General features: G+C 41.4%; 1 protein-coding gene across 2 annotated transcripts; it reads left to right on the forward strand.

The window, feature by feature from the left end:
* Positions 1–30: 30 nt before the first annotated feature.
* On the forward strand, positions 31–18,659 carry gstcd (glutathione S-transferase, C-terminal domain containing). Of its 2 annotated transcripts, XM_061274096.1 has the most exons (11): positions 31–716; positions 1,020–1,454; positions 2,685–2,948; positions 4,976–5,069; positions 11,321–11,436; positions 11,554–11,598; positions 11,682–11,810; positions 15,443–15,576; positions 16,574–16,604; positions 17,508–17,577; positions 18,408–18,659. In XM_061274096.1, the coding sequence occupies exons 1-11, from the start codon at positions 306–308 to the stop codon at positions 18,560–18,562; spliced, it is 1,884 nt and encodes a 627-aa protein (XP_061130080.1). In that variant the 5' UTR covers positions 31–305; the 3' UTR covers positions 18,563–18,659. The 2 variants fall into 2 exon arrangements, with proteins under 2 accessions (XP_061130080.1, XP_061130081.1); XM_061274097.1 differs by lacking the exon at positions 17,508–17,577 and having other exon boundaries at positions 32–716.
* The last annotated feature ends 214 nt before the right edge of the window (positions 18,660–18,873 follow it).

Below are 18,873 nucleotides of genomic sequence, written 5' to 3' on the forward strand. Positions count from 1 at the left end.
AACTGATGAAGTATGTATTTTAAGTTATTTAAAAAATGTCCGCGTGTTTTTCTCTTGAGTGTGGTTATTAGGATTTATTAGTTATGTTTTGTTTATTTTTGCTAATGGTGTTAGGTGGCGCTGTGTTACGAGAAGAGGTCAGGAGGAGGGGAAGAAGAAGACGTGAGCGCGCATACCCGGAAGTTTTTATTTACAACGTGGGTTGGTGGGATGGCAATTTGCATTTTGTACCATAAATACCTGAGTCAAGATGTTATTTAAACAGTGTCAAAAGTTGATATTTTAGTCATATTTTTGTTTTTATAATGAAAGACTTAGAGCAGAGACATGCCTCCCTTTTTCTGGAAGTTAGTTTACAAGATGAGGCGACCCGTCTCCCCCTGCACTCCTCCATCGTCCTATTCGTCCTGTCTTATTGTGAGTGCAAATCTTTCAAAGTCCACCTAGTCTCCAGCAAGATCGACAGTTCTCAGACCCTTCAGGGTCAGCTGCCAGAGTTCCTGGTCGTACAGGACGTGCAGCCGGAGGATCTGCCTATCCTGGTTCGAGGATGTCGGCTACCTGCCGTGCTGGACGAAACCGGAAGGCTGTGCAGAGCCGGACTGGCCGTGGTCTTGAGGCACATCATCAACAAGAGCGTCGAAGCTGCTCCCTCCAGGAATGATGTGCAGGAACTGCTGGGCTTCAAGAAGACTTGTCTCAAAGCCTGTGCTGAGGTACGTGGTACCTTAGACAGCATAATAATAATAATAATAATGTAGCTAGAAAGCATCCTCGTAGCACATTAAGCAATTAATATTTAAACACAAAATCTACAAAAACAAACATGTTAAGTCAGTTTATCTTCTGAAATGAGATACCTACGTTCTTCTGACTATCTTATACTGCCCCCAAGTGGCCAATACTAGCACGCATCGTTCAGGAAGAAGTCAATCCCCAAATTTACTTGAGTGTAACAATTAATGTTACCAATTTACCATTGATTTTCTATTTCTGTTTTTTGGCGCACATTGTCTCAGGTGAGCAAGTGGACTAGACTGTGTGAAATCGGCATCCCATCAGCTGTTGAAGAGCACCTTCAAAATTCCAACAACCAGCAGCCGCAGCCAACCCCTCCTGCCATCCTTACCCTGGAGCAAAGACTAGCTGAGCCAGTCAAAGTCCACAACGATGACAAAATCCGCAGACAGAAGCTCAAGCAGCTGAGACAAAACACAAATAAAGACTCACCTGAAGTCAACGTGGATTCCGACCCTGGTGATGTTGGCCTTGAACTCAAAACCGCTTTGGCTAAACTTTCCACAGCGGCAAGTCCAAGTCCGACCACTAGGGAGAGCTATGAGATCAGAAAAGTCAAGACCAACGACCTGCCTGTGCTGGAGCACGTCTTTGCGGAGGGGCTGTACTTCACTCTGACTGATGTGGTCCTGCTGCCCTGCATCCATCAGTACCTGGTGAGCTGCCTGCTAATCATTAAAGCCTGCCTGTGCCAATGCATAACTCAAAGCTTCTTTCAACTTAGTGCTGCTGAAGACCAAGACACAAAAAAAACGTTTGATAGTGAACCAAAACACATTTAAAGCACATTTTAATAAGATGCCAAATTTTCCTCCCGCAAAATTTAAAACTAGTCCGCTAATGAATCTTCTCTGGCATTCTTGTATCAAAATACACTTGATGGATAAGATTTCTACACACTAGTCATATTTTGGTTCAAATCACCCATGTTGTTATTTTTTAACTAATATTGGCAGTCTTAACCTTTTTAGTAGGACTGCCAATTACTTTTCTGCTTTTCGCAGCAGGGCTCTGTCTCGACCCCTTGCCAGTAGCGTTCCTTTGTTATTGTTTTTATTCAAGCAATGAGCAACACACAGCGACATTTAATGCTGTGATTGGGGAGTCTCACCCTCCGTGTTGTATTTAACAAACAGTGGCAGATCTCGGAACTTGTAACAAAACTTAGTGTGGGGTCTGGGCCATTATTTTTAATGATCGTTTCGTGATGGCTGGACGATGAGAAGACACCCACTGTGCGGTCAAGAGTCGCATGGCGGAGACTCAATTTGGGATTTTCGCCCTGAGACTTCATTAAACATGTCCTCTTTAGCATTGTGTTATAATTCGTGTCGGGTTGTATTTATTTTGATTTGGAAACCATTTTTCTCATTGGGCAGCGGTGAGCTCGTCCGTGACTTTAGTAATGAGGCCAAAGTTGTGTCCAATAAAAAAAAAAAGAGTGTTTTGTGGAAACTGAGGAGAATATTTAACTTAAACTGCGCACGCCGCCAGACAGCCGCGACATCTATTTCACCCTCCAGCCATCTCCAACTATTCTTCTTCCACATTGGGAATGAACTCATTCCCACAACAAACCTCTTGCAAGTAAGCTGTGCTCCGTTGCTTTCCAGTTTCACACTCAGCCTGGCGTGTCTCCTCTCGACACTCGCCGACGCAAAGTAGACACAACGGATTCTTTTCACCCCCCCCTTGTTTTACCGCCGAGCCTTGTTATCGCCGTGACACGGCTTCGGTGTTTCTTTCTGGGTCTTTACACCTTCGTCCCTGCTCGCTGTTCTGATGTGACCCTCGGCGAGGCTCTGACGTGAGCTGCAATGTGACGTTTTATGAGTCACTTATTGAACCCGCTCACCCCCACCTCACCCGCTGCTCTCTTTTGACAGTCTTCCATCCGAAGCCATGCTGCCAGCACGCTGCGCCGCCTCCCCCACCTGCTGCGCTGGTACCGCCGCATTCAGGAGGTGCCCGGGGTACTTCGGGCCGGCGGAATATGCGGGATCACTTTTGTAGCCCTGGAAAATCCACCGCCCCTCCCAACTGGGCTACCGGTCGAAGGCGACCCGGCAAATCAACTGGAGCGGGAAGAGGAGACGAGCACGCAGCTGCCTTTTGTCGGCGGCCCCCGGCCCACCCTAACCAAACTTAAAGTAAAACACTTTGTTCTGCAATTTGATTGAGCTAAGGCACACAGTTGCATGACATCACATATTTCATGACATGCCAACAATCAAAAATGACAAAAACGTTTTTACGATTCAATTTGTCTTTACGAAAGTGGGGAAAATGAGCCCAAAGCTTTTCACCTACTTTGAAAATCTTCATGAAGTGACTTTCTTTGGCAAAGACAAATTCTAATGGCGTCTGCTCATTTACACATCTTGCATTAACACATTTCATTTTTACCAACGCAGAGGTTTTGTGCTTTAATTTCTGCTCTTTTGTACCTTCAAGGATGAATCTCTAATGTCGTGTTTTGGCTCCTGGCAAAGCTACTTTTAATTGTACAATGATTCCTCCCTCTGGCAGCGCTCCGCAAGAGCTTTCCGTCATCAAATTAACATTTCAAAAGGGCGTTTCTTATGGGCTGGTTTTACGGCCGTGAGATTATTATTATTCTTTTTTTATTGGGCCAGCTAATAAAAACTTCCTTTCATTATAGAATAATACAATCCACACATGCACTTGCAATCGTGCGCACTGTGCAAATTGCCGGCCATCTTTTTACATGCTGCAAAAACAGGCCGTTTCAGTAGAACACATAAAAGTTGGACGTAAATACACGCTGGAACGAATAGAAGAGCCCGCTTTATGGAAACGTGGGGACTTGAGTGTGTAACATGATCATAAGTGGCGTGACAAGGGGGACAGAGTTGGGTGCTCGAGGTTGTTGTTTTTTTACATGACAGTGGATTAAATTTAATTGGACATGAAAGATTGAAATCACACATTGACGCTGCGAGGTATGCGCGCTTCCATACAGGCACAATGGCCGCCATTCTAAACTCTGGACGGGAGGGATTACCGCAATGGCTCCGTGCCGCAACTGTCTTGTCTGCAGCTGTTGTGCTGTCAACTGTGTGTGTGTGTGTTTGTGTCAAGGTTATTTAAGTTCATAAAGATTTAAGAAATAACCCCCTCAAAAAAGAAAATTTCCCTTTAAATTTTATTGTCATTGCCCAAATAAAATAAAAACAAACATGCTTTTAGAAAAAGGGAAACCAACTAAAACGGCAAGCTATGTTTCTAAACCTGACTTTAACTAGAATTATTGCAAAATCTTATGTGAATTAAAATAGATGAATTTATTTGAAATTTTGTTATTCATTTTGTTATTGTTATACATCCGTACAAAAAAATTAGTGGTTTACTTTATGACACAATATTTAGCGACCAGATTTTACAATACTCATGCTGTAACACGCAAACCATTACTAATTATTAAAGAAAAAAATATATACAAGAGTTTCAAAAAACAAAGCTTTTCACCCAAAACTCTTAAATAAAAGTAACACATCTACACTAAAAAAAAAAAATTAAAACTGAATTTAAAAATCAAAAGTTAAAATGAATTAAGAAGCAACTATGTTGAAAAATCCCAAATAATATTAACTGTTTGTGAGTGTCTCCATACGAGCGTACATCTTGTGCGACAGTTTGTGTGTGTGTGTGACACGCCGACAACAAAATCCTTGGTGACGCTAAGCAGCATCTTCCGGTTTCACCATCCGCAGCCCTCGATGCCTAATAACCTCTTTCTCACCTCACTTAACACATTCCGATGATTGGTGCCAAATGCACTCGACAGGCAGCCGTCCAAATGAAAACAAAACCGCCAGCCAACATCTCCAAATGTAGCCCCTCGGGAGAAAAATTCTGTTTTGTATTACTCCCTCTACGATTGAAGTTATTTTTAATTCCCTGACTTTAATCATGTCAATGTTTTCCCAAATAAATCAAATGATGTCAAGTTGTTGTTCCCTAAAGAATTTCATAAAAGCCGTCCCTTGCGAAATCCACTTTTATTTGCAGCATGGCTGTGTTGCACTTTTTGCTCAAATATATTTAATATAACTGCCTGAGAGAAAAAATGCTGTATCGTCCCTGGAGTGTATCTCGTGCCTCAAGGTTGTCAATATGTTTCCATGGTAACGAGTATTTATTTGTGTCGTCGTAGGAAAATGGCATCGAGGCGACCTTTGCTCATCATCCTTGCCCGGATTGGGCACTCCCATGGGACATCTTACCCGATGCCATCAATCCCACGGAAGGTACTCTAGATTCTAAACGCTTGACTCTAGCACCTCTTTACTGATTTATTCATTTATTTGCAAACACTTTAATAAGTTTGAAGATTACAATAGAATACAATCAATATCAACATTCAAATGAATGTACCGTATTTTCCACATTATAAGGCGCACCTAAAAGCCTCCAATTTTCTCAAAAGCCGACAGTGCGCTTTATAATCCGGTGCGCCTTATACATGGATTCGTGGATGAGGACTAATTTATTAAAGTAAGCTTTACGTGTTTATTTTGTGTGTCGTGTGATATTAACGTTTGAGCAACGTTGAGTTATTGATATATTGTTGTTTTCACTATTTTGAGTGTTACTATATTGTGATTGGATTAACGTTTGAGCAACGTTGAGTTATTTATTCTACGCGCCTTATAATCCGGAGTGCCTTATGTTTTAACAATGTTTTAAAATGGGCCATTCATTGAAGGTGGGCCTTGTAATCCAGTGCGCCTTATAGTGCGAAAAATACGGTAGGTCAAAGAGGATTTGCAAATCATTGTTGGCTACTTTGTTTTTATTTATATTTGTAGTTACAAATAAAGCCACCCCTCTTAAAGGCACACACGCAACACTTTGTGGCTTGTCACAACTCCACTTTACAAAAGCAATTTATTTCTTGCTTTTCTGCTTGATCATCCTGTTTTACAATGGAGTGCAATTTGTCTTTAGTAAAAAGAAAAACAATTGTGGTGTTTTGGAGAATGGAACAAATGATTGCCTTTTCAATTCATTCCAATGGTGAGAATTAATTTGGAACGTAGTCACGGAACAAATGAACCTCCACATTCGCCAGGTTTTTTTTTTTTCTTCCTCAGCCACTCGTTGCCGATTAATCTCGCTCGATAACTGCAACCCTGTTAACGTCTCCCTGAGCAGCATTACAGTGTTTAGCACCATGTAATTAACCCAGAGACAAAAGGCAGCCAGTTTGCCTTGAACCCTGCGTGTGTGTGTTTTTTTTTCTGATCCTATGCTGTACGTAAACGGCCTCACACACGTCCAGCACAGCCTCATTTTCTCGATGACACCCGAGTAAGAAATCTTACACAAGCAGGTCCTTGAAGGAGCTTCGTCCATTTCTTTCTTTCATGAGAGCAATAAAATGCATGAATTGTCCGTGGTGCCAGATTACAAGCAATAACTTTGGAGGAGAAAGTGCTGACTTACCGCTTTAATTTGAGCGTCTACATCGATAATCAACGTGGTTTATAGTCGGCACCCCCAAAGGGTGACAAAGCTCACGTCCCGCGATACCTTGAAGCCGAACTTCTTTGTTGGAAATCAGTTTTTCGAATAGCCAGTCAAAATTTTGCAAAAACAACACCGGCGGAAGTATCTGTTGATGTTGTTTTCGTGAGGCGGCAGAGCGGGCAAGAAGGATGGGGGGGACAGCCGTAGATGAGATGAGGCTCCGATTGTCTGACAAGGGACAACCATTATCAAGATAAACAAGGCCGGCGGTGAGGGCAGGGCAACACAACAAGGCTGATGAAGAGACCGCATAGTTGTCATAGTTGAGACATGCCGCTATTGCGTCCTCCGGGCTTGTTTTGCGGACCACATTGAATTCCCGTGTCTTCCTTCTATGAGCGTGACTTGAAGAGGCAGAGCTGTGGCTTTTTTGGAGATGGAGATTGTACAACAACACGGTTCAACCAAAGTACAACCGGCAGAAATTTACAGCCGCCGTGTGTGAACGTAGAGAGCTGCCAAACGAAGGCATTTCTGAAGGTAACATTCAGACTAAAACAAAAAGGGTTCCAGGGTTGACCCCTGAGGGATCCCACCACAATTTGACCAGATTCAGAACTTACAAAGTAACTCTCCAAGTCGGACTTAAACCATTTTAAGATGCTTCTATTGTATCCCAGCCAAGTTTCCAACAGTACTAAAATCGTTTGATGGTTGAAATGAATCTACCTCATTTAGTTTCCAGACAACCTCTTTTGGACTGTCTTGGAAATGTGAAGATGGATTGTCGGCCGTTCATCAATAGCTCCGTCGCAAAGTTAGAGGCATGATTTCCCCCTAGGCATGTCACCACTTAAACCGGCGCTCGGATAATTACTGCATTTCATTCAAGTTGAGTTTTATGAATCTCCCTCAGATTATCATTGACTTGATGTTGTGATACCCGCAGGGTACGGTACAAATTACTGTCATCGTCGCTTCAAACCAGTACTTTGTCACTAGGTATTAAAATATCTTCCCCACTTGGTCAGACTTGTTTCTCAAGAAGGAACATGAGATAAGATTTTTCTTTTTGTTTCTTTTTAAGTGAAAGGCATTTGTTGACATAGTTTTTATTACATTTTTTTTCTCCCCCAAGAAAATGTTAATTGGCCACCGGTGCTTTTCAAGGATACTGACTCTCTTGAGCTTTGTGTTTTGGAATTGGCGAACTTTAGTCTGCGAAGGTCTGCCCATGAAAAATATTTTTGATCTCGAAAACAATTTTTATAAGAGCCTTTTTTTTTTTTTTTTGTGGTATTCCGCAAAAACAGACATCCTAGCTCAGTGTCAGAGCGAGAGAGTAAAAAGGTTAGGGACATCATAAATTTGAATCTAATTGCTCATCTAATCATCCATTTGACACGCATAATGATTGTAGCTAATTAGTAAGCTCTTGATTAATGCCTCCATTTCAAGCCCAGTGCATATCATCCATGCAGTGCCAAGGCAATTATACCGAAGCCATATTGAGTTTGTCATTGTAAGTCGCGCTGAAGTGATCCAAAGGTTTGTTTGTGGAAACCAGGGAGTCTTTGGATTGGAATGTTGCAAACGACAAGTTTCACGGAGCCATCGAGACTTACCGCTGCTGCTGCCAAAGATGTGTTCACGTAACAACTGATTGGATCCTTTTTGTCTTTGTTTAGTCCTTGAGAGTCCAAACATGGATTGGTCGTTCAAAACTGACAATATTTTTTAGGGCAAATTCCCACCTGACCTTTTCATTCAGCTCGCCACTGAGCGGTTTGCTTCTTCTTGTACTTTCACAGTTCATTGACTCGCGTGGAGGTTGTTGCGAATCGTTGTTTTTCAGGGTCTTTCTTTAAAGTTTTCAAAATGTGATTCAAAACGCAAAAGCAGTGGCCAAGATTGGGCCGCTCGTAAAATCTTGTGATTTTATTGGGAGGCTTTTAGCGTGATCCACGTCATAGAACAAACCTGGAAAACAGAACACGCCGTTGACGGGCCGACATTTTAAAGTTGCGTATCTATTCCAGATGCGAGTACCGGGATGTAATAAAAACAAAATCTTGGTCTTGCATATTGAGCTGAGATCTAAATGTGTACAGCAAAAAATATATATATATCACCATGCATTTTAATGTACTTTACACAGGGCCTATTTATCATCCTCTTTCACCAGATAATGCTGAATGAGCAGATTATTTTTTTCAATATTTGAATTATTCATCATTCTGCAGCTCGCTTCAGAATTCCCAATTGCTTGAGACTTTCTAAGGCTCTACTGAGAAACATTTTGAGCCTTAGGGCCACTTGACACTAATACTGCGGCATGTTAACAGCTAACCGTGCTATTCCTCTCCGGTTCCCTTCGGACTTGGTAAATCGAGACATTTTTTTTTTACGAGACTCTCTGGCCATTTGTTTCTTTAAGCCGGAGAAGCAAATGTGCTTTCCAGCGTAAAAACGATCCAGTGACACGTTCAGCTTCACTGACAAGATGGATCGATTCAGCTGCCCAAAATCATTTGGACGTATTGTTTTATGTGAAACACGGCGGAAACGGTGTGTTAGCCGTAGCGACGACGGTTTGCACGGTTTAACTCGTGGAAGGGCGTCGGACAGGCGTTCTCTGTGTTTGCCTGTCTGCTAATTTGACAAGAAAAATAACCCCAAGGGAACAAACGAAGGCTTAAGCTCTCGACAAATCATTTGTAGACGTTCTGGTATGTGACAATACGTGTTTGCTTCGGGCCAGGACGCCTTGAAAGTTTCATGGTCACGATTGTCCCGAATCACGCCGGGAATGGATTTGAGATGAAGCTGGATGGAAATTGAATATGGCAATTTGGTATTTTTGTCATTTCTTTTCGATTTATTAAGTTACAGAAAAGTCATTTTCGAAGAGATGGATTGATTCGAATTTGTTTATTTGTCAGTGTGTAACATTATTCATCTATTATAATCGAGATGAATGATTTGACCATTTGATCAATTTCGCCACTTTGATGCTATATTCAATCTTTTTATTTTTACAGACTCATTCCAGATTTAAGACTTCATAGAGGCAGCATATCGTTTACCAATTTGATGTTGTCAATTATTGCGTACATCCACATTAGCAAATAAATATCCGGGCCGCTAATTTTAACAATGATGACGATACAATTTATAAATTAGTAGCACAATTCGGATTTCACTTTGACTTTTCAACAAAGGTAAAACTGGAAGGCAGTTCCGGCTGCAATTGAATTAATTTGGCAGAGCAAAACAGACATGACACCGTTTTTGGAGGCCGAGCTACGTGGAAAGGCGGGTTACACGCCGCAACCTGCACGAGGCAACCTCTCGCCCGCAGCTCCGTCTGGTCATGTTTTGACAGACATTCCTTAGCCGCTGAAGGATGCAAGCTGACGAGTTTTTTTTTTTTCCCCTACCCGCTTCAACTTCATTAGGATGGCGTTTTTTTTTTCTGCTGTCATCGCCGCATTTCGCGAGTACACAAAAAATGTCATGCTGCTTCCAACTTTTGAAGCTTTCTCAAATAAGTGACGTCTACTCCTTTTAAACTAATCTAGATTATTATTAATTGATTCAAGTGCTCTGTGCTGCAGGTTCTGACTTGATTTTTACTCGGATTTTCATTTTTTTTTTTATATTCACCATCGCTTTATCTTTTCTGTCCGCAGGCAAATTATTTTGAGCGCTACACTCCAAATAGATTTCCCTGACTGATAGGGTTACCTCTTCTAGACAGCCTCGTCAAACACGTCGTCGTTTTATGTGACAAACATATTTCTCGGTACTTGTAAGGAGCATATTTCAAAACGTGTAATATGAACCAAAAACTGTTGCACGTTAAGAGGTGGGGGCGGGGGGGGGGGGCTCTCTTAGAGGCTAATAACCTTCTCTTGTATTTCCTCATTATTTTTACTTTCTCCCCAAATGATCATCAAACTAAACCAGTGGCGTCTAAATTGCCGCAAATGCAACTAGATCGTGGCCTAATCTTCAATCTTCACGCAACCCTTCTTGTCTTAACGCCAGCATTTCCCGTGGGAGACGGAGCTGTCGGATCCCGCAGGGCTCGCGCTGCGGAGGCGCTTCGCCGCTACGCTGTTTACATTCTAATCTGCTGATGGAACGCTCCGATAAATCCCCGGCCAGTCCTGCAGAATCAAAGGCTAATGGAGGCACTCAGGGTTTAGTGCCAGCTGCTGTAGCCAGGGCTAATGGACCCTTCCTCCGCCCCGCCCTCCTCTTAACAATCCACGCAATGGGTGGGATGCGTCAGGGAAGCTTCTCGGAAATCTACCGCTGCTTTGTCATCAACCGTAGGTTCTTTTCGGAGGAAAATGGTTTCCCTACTAAAACACCTGGGTCACATCACAATGACGTCATTCCAGAGAAAGATTTGAAAATCTTCCAACTGCTATAATGATGATAATCTGTACTGCTGCCGGTGGTAAATAGCCTAATCTGACATCAGACTGCATAAAATATCACATTGCAAGGCTACTCACTCAACGTGTGTTTTTTAGTTGTGTAACTCGTCTTTTGTTACTCGTGATTGGACCTAATGGGCCGTTTTTCTCCCTCTGAGCTGGCTACAGGGGTTCAGAAAGCTGTTTTATATTTGTGACAGTTCATCCTTTTGTATGCTAGGGTTGTTATACAAATCGCTAATGAAAGTGTTGTACTCGTTTTTGGTTTTGTAGCGTTCTTTTTTTTTTTTAACAGCATCTCATAGACGACCTACATGCACACAGTACTTTGTCTTGCTTTGGCAAATGGAACTAGAACTGAAAATAAAAGCAGAAATGAATGAATAAAACTGTTCGGGAATATAGCACATCAGAATATAGTATATTTCACTTTTTACATACTTCCATGCTGCTTTTTCTTTTTGCACCAGACTCCAAAAAAAACGATCAATTTCTATGAAATGAAAGAAAGCATGACTACTTATTGTTTTTACTTATTCCATGTAGCATCAAGCCCTTGGCCTTTTTGTGCTCTCTTGCAGGGAAAATGTCAAACGTCCGCACAGTTAGAAAGAGGCAACAGTTGAATAATTTAGTTGCCATGGTGACGCAGCTAGCCAAACCAGGAGACACTGTGGTGGATTTCTGCAGTGGAACGGTGATTTTTATTTTTTATTTCATTCTGTCAATCTCTATCTGCAAAAACTCACTTTTTTTTTTTCGTGATTATTTTTTGTTACTTTCCATAACAACTTTTCCTTCTTTATGCTGCCAGGGCCACATGGGCATTGTTCTGGCTCACGCCCTCCCACTGTGTCAGGTAACATTACACGACTGTGCTTTATGGATCGCTCACAGTGAGCAGCCAACAAATATTGACCAACACATCGACGTTTGTTCCAGGTCATCCTCATAGAAAACAAGGAAGAGTCTCTGATCAGGGCGCACGGTCGCAGCCTAGAGCTCGGTCTAGAAAACATCGGCTTCATTCAGGCCAACCTAGACTATTTCACCGGACCCTTTCAAATAGGGGTGAGTATACTTTTATTTTATTATTATTATTTAGAGAGAAACTTGCAATTAATCTATTTTTGTCTTTTACGCCATTTTTTGTCTGAAATTGTATAGATTTACCGAATTATATTAAGCTAAATGGATTTGCAATTAATGGGTAGGGTTAAGTTATTGAATGAAGAAGCACATTTATTCCGCAATTCAATAATAAGATGAAAAAAATATATTATTCACATCCATTGTATTTTCCCCATTACATAACTACGGAATGTGTAGTGACAACATTTTAGGTTGTATTAAATGTTATTGAGGTTCGTTAGCTTGTCAGTTTGTCATGTTATGCTACGTAGCTAGGTTGTTAGCAAACAATATTCCTCACAAACTACCCACTACTCATTACTTAGCTAAATTACTTTAGCTGATTTACTAGTCAGTCGGTTGCTGTTTGACTGCTAGCTAGCTAGGTTTCCAACAAACAGATACACATGCTTCTATAAAAGCTAGTCATTCACTTGCTGTACCTAGCAATACTATTTCTTTTCCAACTGAACATTATTGGGGCAAAATAGGAAGAACACAAAAAAACATATTTGTTAACATTACAGAATATGTCCTTTTTCCTTTTTCTCAATGAATAATACATGAAACTTGATGACGCAGTGTAGCCAAATGCAGGAGGTGAGTATCCTTGAAGCAGTACAATTTGGTGCTGGTCCAAATAAGGATTGCTCGTCCTTGGCGGCGGTCCCTTCTTGACTGAGTGTCATTATAATTATGCAAATCATCTAAGTGTCAATGCCTGAGACGAATTGCCGCATATGGCTTTGCCGAAGACGTGTTTTTCCTCTGTTAGGCGTGAAAACGCCAGGCAGTGATCATTCTTGTCAGAACGCACTCAGAGAGCTTTTCATTTCCTGAAGTGGCGCTTTAATCGCTCGCCTTTTAGAGCTCGCCTCTTCTGTCAAGCACGGCGTTCCACTGTTATTAAAGAGACGAGAGGCGGCTTGGCCCGAGAAATAAACGCTGAAGGAGTGTTGGGTGTAAAGTATCGTAGAACGCTTGTTGAGTTGAAAAAAACGTGTCCCTTTGGAAATACAAACAACCAAGGCTAAACCGTCATTGCGTGACCTTTGTTACAGTGCTAGCGGGAAAGCCAAGTCAGTTTTTTTTTTTTTTTTTACTATATTATCTTTTATATAATCCCGCTTATATCCATACCCATTATAAACCGCACCTTCAATGAATGGTCCATTTTAAAACTTTGTCCATGTATAAGATATATATACATTTGGCCCGCGGGCCGGACTTTGGACACGCCTGCTGTAGTGGCTCAATATTGGTCCATATATAAGGCGCACCTGATTATAAGGCGCACTGTCGACTTTTGAGAAAATTTGAGGGTTTTAGGTGCGCCTTATAGTGCGGAAAATACGGTAATAACATTTGCAATTCTAATATGTGATTGAGAGTGTGTTTTTTTTTCTTTTTATTCTCAAATACCACACCACACACCACAACTCACCCAAAGCCAGCTGGAACTGCCTCGAGCTCACCCGACAGCGAACGTTAGAGAAAATGGATGGACTGTTGTAGTGTTAGTGAAGCAAAGTGTTTTGTACATGTGGTTGGCGTAAATATGGCTGCCAGGCATATCAGCTTTTATGCAGGCAACCCGGCCACCGTCTGTCTTGCATCTGCATTCATTCACATTTTCCTCGGCGACATCGCTGCCAAGACCTCGGCTCTGCAAGTGCGCGATTAGTCGACGAAAACATCTGCGGCCAGGTGCATAAATTCAAACCATGTTTGGGCACACGGAACTGTTTTGATGTCCGAAAAAGATGTCTTAGAATATTTGTTTGCTTTTTGTGTGCTTTGACTTCAATCTGGTGGAGATAGGAAATAAGGCGGGAAGGTCGAGCAGAAACAAATAGGCAGAGTTAATCCTTCTTGCGTCTTGGTCGAATTGCATCTTGTCCGACTTGTGCAGCGTTGGACTTTTTTTGAGGTCATTTGAAAATGTATTCAACTTTTTAAATCCCTCCCCATCGGTCACAGATGGATGTTTTGTATCCGCACACAAGCCTTGTTATGGGCCATCTTGTTTGGACCATCTGCTGTTTGTGGTCATTGGTCAGGACGGAGCCCTTCAAGTGTCATAACTCGGCTCGCAACATTCACCGTGTCCCTGCTATAATATGAAATAACGCGGCTTTTATTCAACACTTGTTCTACTTAGTGGGCAGTAAAGTGCACGGATTATTCCTCTCCAAGCGCGTGGGTGGTTTTTTTTTGAGTGCCTCGTAAGAATATTTGTGCCTCCACACATTTGCAGTCATAGCCTGCTGGTTTGCCTGAGCGTCTTCCTACTTGAATGAACTGATCATCACATGACAATGCTTTGGTATAATGACTTATTAATTATTATTATTATTATCATTATTCAAAGACTGCTTTATTGTCAATTTCTTCACATGTCAAGACATACAAAGGGATCGAAATTTCATTTCCTACTATCCCACGGTGACAAGACATATTACACATTCAAGTAAACAATACAAAAAGCAAAAATAAAAAGGCACATACAATGAATAATATAAGAAGGCACATTATTATTATTAGTACTATTATTATCAATATCATTATTATTATTATAATACAGTCTCTTGTTATTGTATTTGGTACTCCTGTAAAGGGCCATTTTTATTTTCATTTTTTTTACACTATGCTCATTGTTCTCTCACTGCCTCAAAAGTTGCGCTCCTCCACGTCGCTGTCAAGACAACTTCCAGTGGTTTTCAGACTCCCGGACGCCGACTGACACATTCTTGGAAGCTTCTTTTCGTGGCTGTGCGAGTGGGATGTGGCTAATTTCAGTGCAGGAAGCAAGGAAGCCATTGATAATCACAGGTCTTCTGTTAGTGAATGCACAAAAAGAACCACCTGGAGTACAAACAAGGTTTTCCTCAAATTGCTTGTGGTTTCTAAAACTATTTATAGAATTTTCTGGGAGGTACTGTTTTGTAACTAGGGGCAAAAACACAGGTAGAACAGCTTTACTGTATCAGACTAGAATGAATATTTTACTATATATTCTACATTGTAGAATCTATATTAATCTATATTATATTTTATAGTTATATCTATTTAATCTATTCAATATCATAAGACACATTTTTTTACCTTTTTTGCTCAATCCTTTCATAAGCCCATCGAAAAAAATAGTCTCATTAAAGATCAGATGTCTGATGAAAAGAAAGCAATATTGCGATAGTGCCTCTGAATATTACTCAACTTTTTTCTCCTTCATAATTTAATTTATCTTTTATTTCCCATGCCTTATTCAAGAGGACTTCCTCCAAGAAGCACCTGTGTTTTTTTTCCGTAGTAAATGTTATGTACTATAAAAAAAGATGTGTACTGTATTTTTCTAAATATGTGACATTTATTTTCGACTAAAAAGATAAAGGAGCCCTTCTCCGAGCCCTCAACAACTTCACCACGCATCAGAAGTAAATTTATGTTTTAATCTTCTCATATTTCCATTTACCACCATGCCAGGAAGGTTAGCAGCACTCTTGCGGTCGTGCCTCATAGCCAGCGTTCAAGGACGATTCTTTAATTGGATTGTTTTGCGATCTTTGCGGCAGGTCGCCCTCCACGCGTGCGGCGTGGCGACAGACATGGTGATGGAGCACTGCATCCAGGCGGGCGCCGCCTTTGTCATCAGCCCCTGTTGCTATGGATTCATCCAGAACGCTGTTAAGTTCACCTTCCCAAGGAGGTTTGTGTCTACCGCCAGCTCCCGTGTTGAACTTCCATTTACACTAAGCCTGGTCTTCAAACAGTCAGGGTTACAAAAAAAAAAAAAACTCTTGTTGTGTATTTGGGCTTTGTCACAACAAAAGATTTTTGTGACTCACAAATAATGCTAACGGCTAGCAAACGCTTTGTTAGCACGGCCTAAGACAGGGGTGTCATTTTTTTTCGCGGGCCTCATTGTAGTCCGAGCTTCTTTCGGAGGCCCATTATGACTGTCAACCCAAATAAATGTATGAGCACCTCATATTACATACAGTAAAAGCTACAAAACAAACTGACAAATAACTTGTTTTCAAATCAGACGAGTAAAAACTGGTCAAATATTAAAAATAAAATAAAATTAAAAGTGAAGACAATTTGCAATTCTAGTAATGACACAATTTGTCTACGCGGGCCACATAAAATGATGTGGCGGGCCGTATCTGGACCCTGGGCCTTGACTTTGACACCTGTGGCCTAAGAAGTCAAAACTGCTGGAACAAAAATGTGATCAGGAAGCCTAATTCCGAAAAGGGATGTCAAAACTACAGCCCTCGGGTCATTTGAATGCCCCGCCCCTCCTTTTTTATCGGCCTGCGGCATAAATTGAATATATGTATATTTATGGATATTAAAGTGGAACCTCAAAAAAAAGCATCCTCTCTACCTTTAACCTCCATACATGAAAAGCTCACAAATATTGATTAAAACACATTGCCACATCTGACTGACGCAATCTTAGTTTCTTACATTTTTTTTGGTACTGTTTTCTTACCCTCGGGTCACCTTCCGGCATCTCTTCTCTGTATTCTGCAGGTGTACACATTCCAGACACACACAATTCTTTTACGGCCTGTGAAAAGGTCCTTATACATCGTTTTAATTAAAAGGCTTAACAGTAATTGCTTTTAATTTTCAACCAATGGTCAAATTAATTTTTTTGGGCTGTACTAACCCATTCAACCTCTTGTTTTTAACAGCAAAAGGTTCCAGGAGACGCTGATTTACAAGGTAGGTGCTAAGATGGAGTGATTTTTTTTTCTTCTCCCACCTCCGCCTTTTCGTTTGTCACTCTCTTTTACCACAGTAGAATATTAACTACACCTTGCCCAGCTTCTTTTTGGGGCTCTATAATGTTACACTTCTGCCTAAATAAATGAAGCTCCAGTACCGGTGAGGCTCGCTCTCTCTTGGTGCTGAGCGAGAACCTTTCCACTTGGTGATGAATAGCCCCTGTCAGCGCCTCCGGGCGCTAATCTGCGGAAAAGACGTCGCCGCAGGTGCTCGCCGTGGCAACCTCCTGTCGCAACACGGGACCGCCTTTGACTAGCTAGCCCTGCACGGAGAGACATATTTCTGCCGCTGGAACTTGTCGAGGTGAAACGTTAATGAGCAGCCGAGAGCGGCGGTAATGAGAAATGACATCTTTTTTTGAGGATGCATTTGAAGGTTGTTGAAGTTACCGTGCCAACCCGATGTCCCAATCGACGTCGTGCCTACAAGTAAAAATGAATATCGCGGCGTGTATGCAAGTACACGGAAACTTTGATTGTTTGGATTTGAATTTTTTATTTTTTTTTCCATATGTGAGATAATCGAAGTCGAAATAGGATGTTCAAGGTCAACTTCTGGTTGGGAGCTAAGTTGGCTAGATGTTAGATACATTCACCGCTCACTAAAATTATTTAAGTGTAATGGGTCGCCTCTGTGAACCCGAACTAAAATATTCTCCAAAATCTTCCCATAAGAGTGGAAGTTGTTAAAGTTGCCAAGTGGGACCAAATCGATTTTCTTTCCAACCTTGACTTCCTGCAGGTGTGCTGGCTCTGCTGTTAGGACCATATCCTCCATTTTGCTCTCATAGCAAATACAAATAAATGTGATGGACAACTTCTTCCCCCCCCCCCCCCTTAGGAACACATGATGCTGTGCCGCTTCGCCGACCAAACTGCTCCCCAGCTTCCTCCTGAGAGGAGACTCATAGGTATCGCCCCACGACATGTTTATAGCGCACGACTTCTCGCACAGTTCCGCTCCCATGGGGTTACACAAAAGGACACATTCTGCGACCTCGCTTTACGGGTCGATACCGACGCCGTAAAGCAGCTGCGGCAAACAGCTGCCACTTGAGTGCTGTCAGATTTGTCCCAGTGTCACTGTACAACATTCGTTCACGTAGAGGCCAGCAGGATTGTTTTACACGTCCTGACGTCTACTGTTTCTGCCTTGATTGACTGAAGCTAATCGCTAAAGTCCATGGATGATATTCGGAACTCTTGTCTTTTTAGTCCGCAACACATAACTCTTTTTTTTTTTTTGGGCAGATATTCTCTTCTTATTGACTACAAAACACACAAAATCATGAGCGTTTCATTGTTTGTAATTCTTGACAGCACCTTTTGTACATCTCACATCGTCAAGAAAAGAAAATGCAAACTGACAAATGAAAATATGTTGTTTTTGTTTTGTCAAACTGGCTGACATAAAAAAAAGTAATAATGGTATTAAGTAAAGATTCATTTGAGTGCAAAACTATTAAGCAGTCTATTACGCTATTCCATGCTGTTTCATTTGGCTTTATACTGTCAAAATTTGTCACCTATCAGTAATTAAAAAAAAAAAAAACAAGATGAATCGATCCATTTAAACGATTTGCTGTGATTTCGATTTCCATTGCCGTTTTGATTTTAAACAACCATCTCAAATTTACCAAATTGATGTTTACATTTGTGTAGAATCATCAGATAAAGACATTCCCGTCTGTTAGCCATCATTTAAAAACAAATTAAAATGCACTTGTTTGTTTTATGGCAGGGAAGCAATGCATGGGTCTAGTAGACTTGGACCGCTCGTGGGGTGCAGAATCACATGGCTACCGAGTGCAGGTGATGACCATGGAGCCCGAGACGTGCTCACCCAAGAACAACATGCTGGTAGGAAGACTCAGTATGGACGATGGCCCTCACTAACTGTCTGAGATTGTCAAATGAAGACTTGATTCGCCTTTTTTTTAATTTAATTTGACACTTTTAGACCAATAAAGATGGAGCCATGTTCTTAATTTTGCATTTGTGTTGAAACATTTATTGGGCAGAGCTCAGAAACCAAAGTTTATTGGAAACCAGTTTTTGACCTTCTTTGCAAGGCACCAATTATGCTACCCACCGACACATCTTAGTAATGATCAATTTTTGCCTAACCGTGCCCACTAACCAACATATTTTATGAAGTAAGCAGATGCTAGACTCCAAGCTTACAATAAGCCGTAACTTCCATTATT

The sequence above is a fragment of the Syngnathus typhle genome, linkage group LG3, assembly GCF_033458585.1.
Source record: "Syngnathus typhle isolate RoL2023-S1 ecotype Sweden linkage group LG3, RoL_Styp_1.0, whole genome shotgun sequence".
Lineage (NCBI taxonomy): Eukaryota > Metazoa > Chordata > Actinopteri > Syngnathiformes > Syngnathidae > Syngnathus > Syngnathus typhle.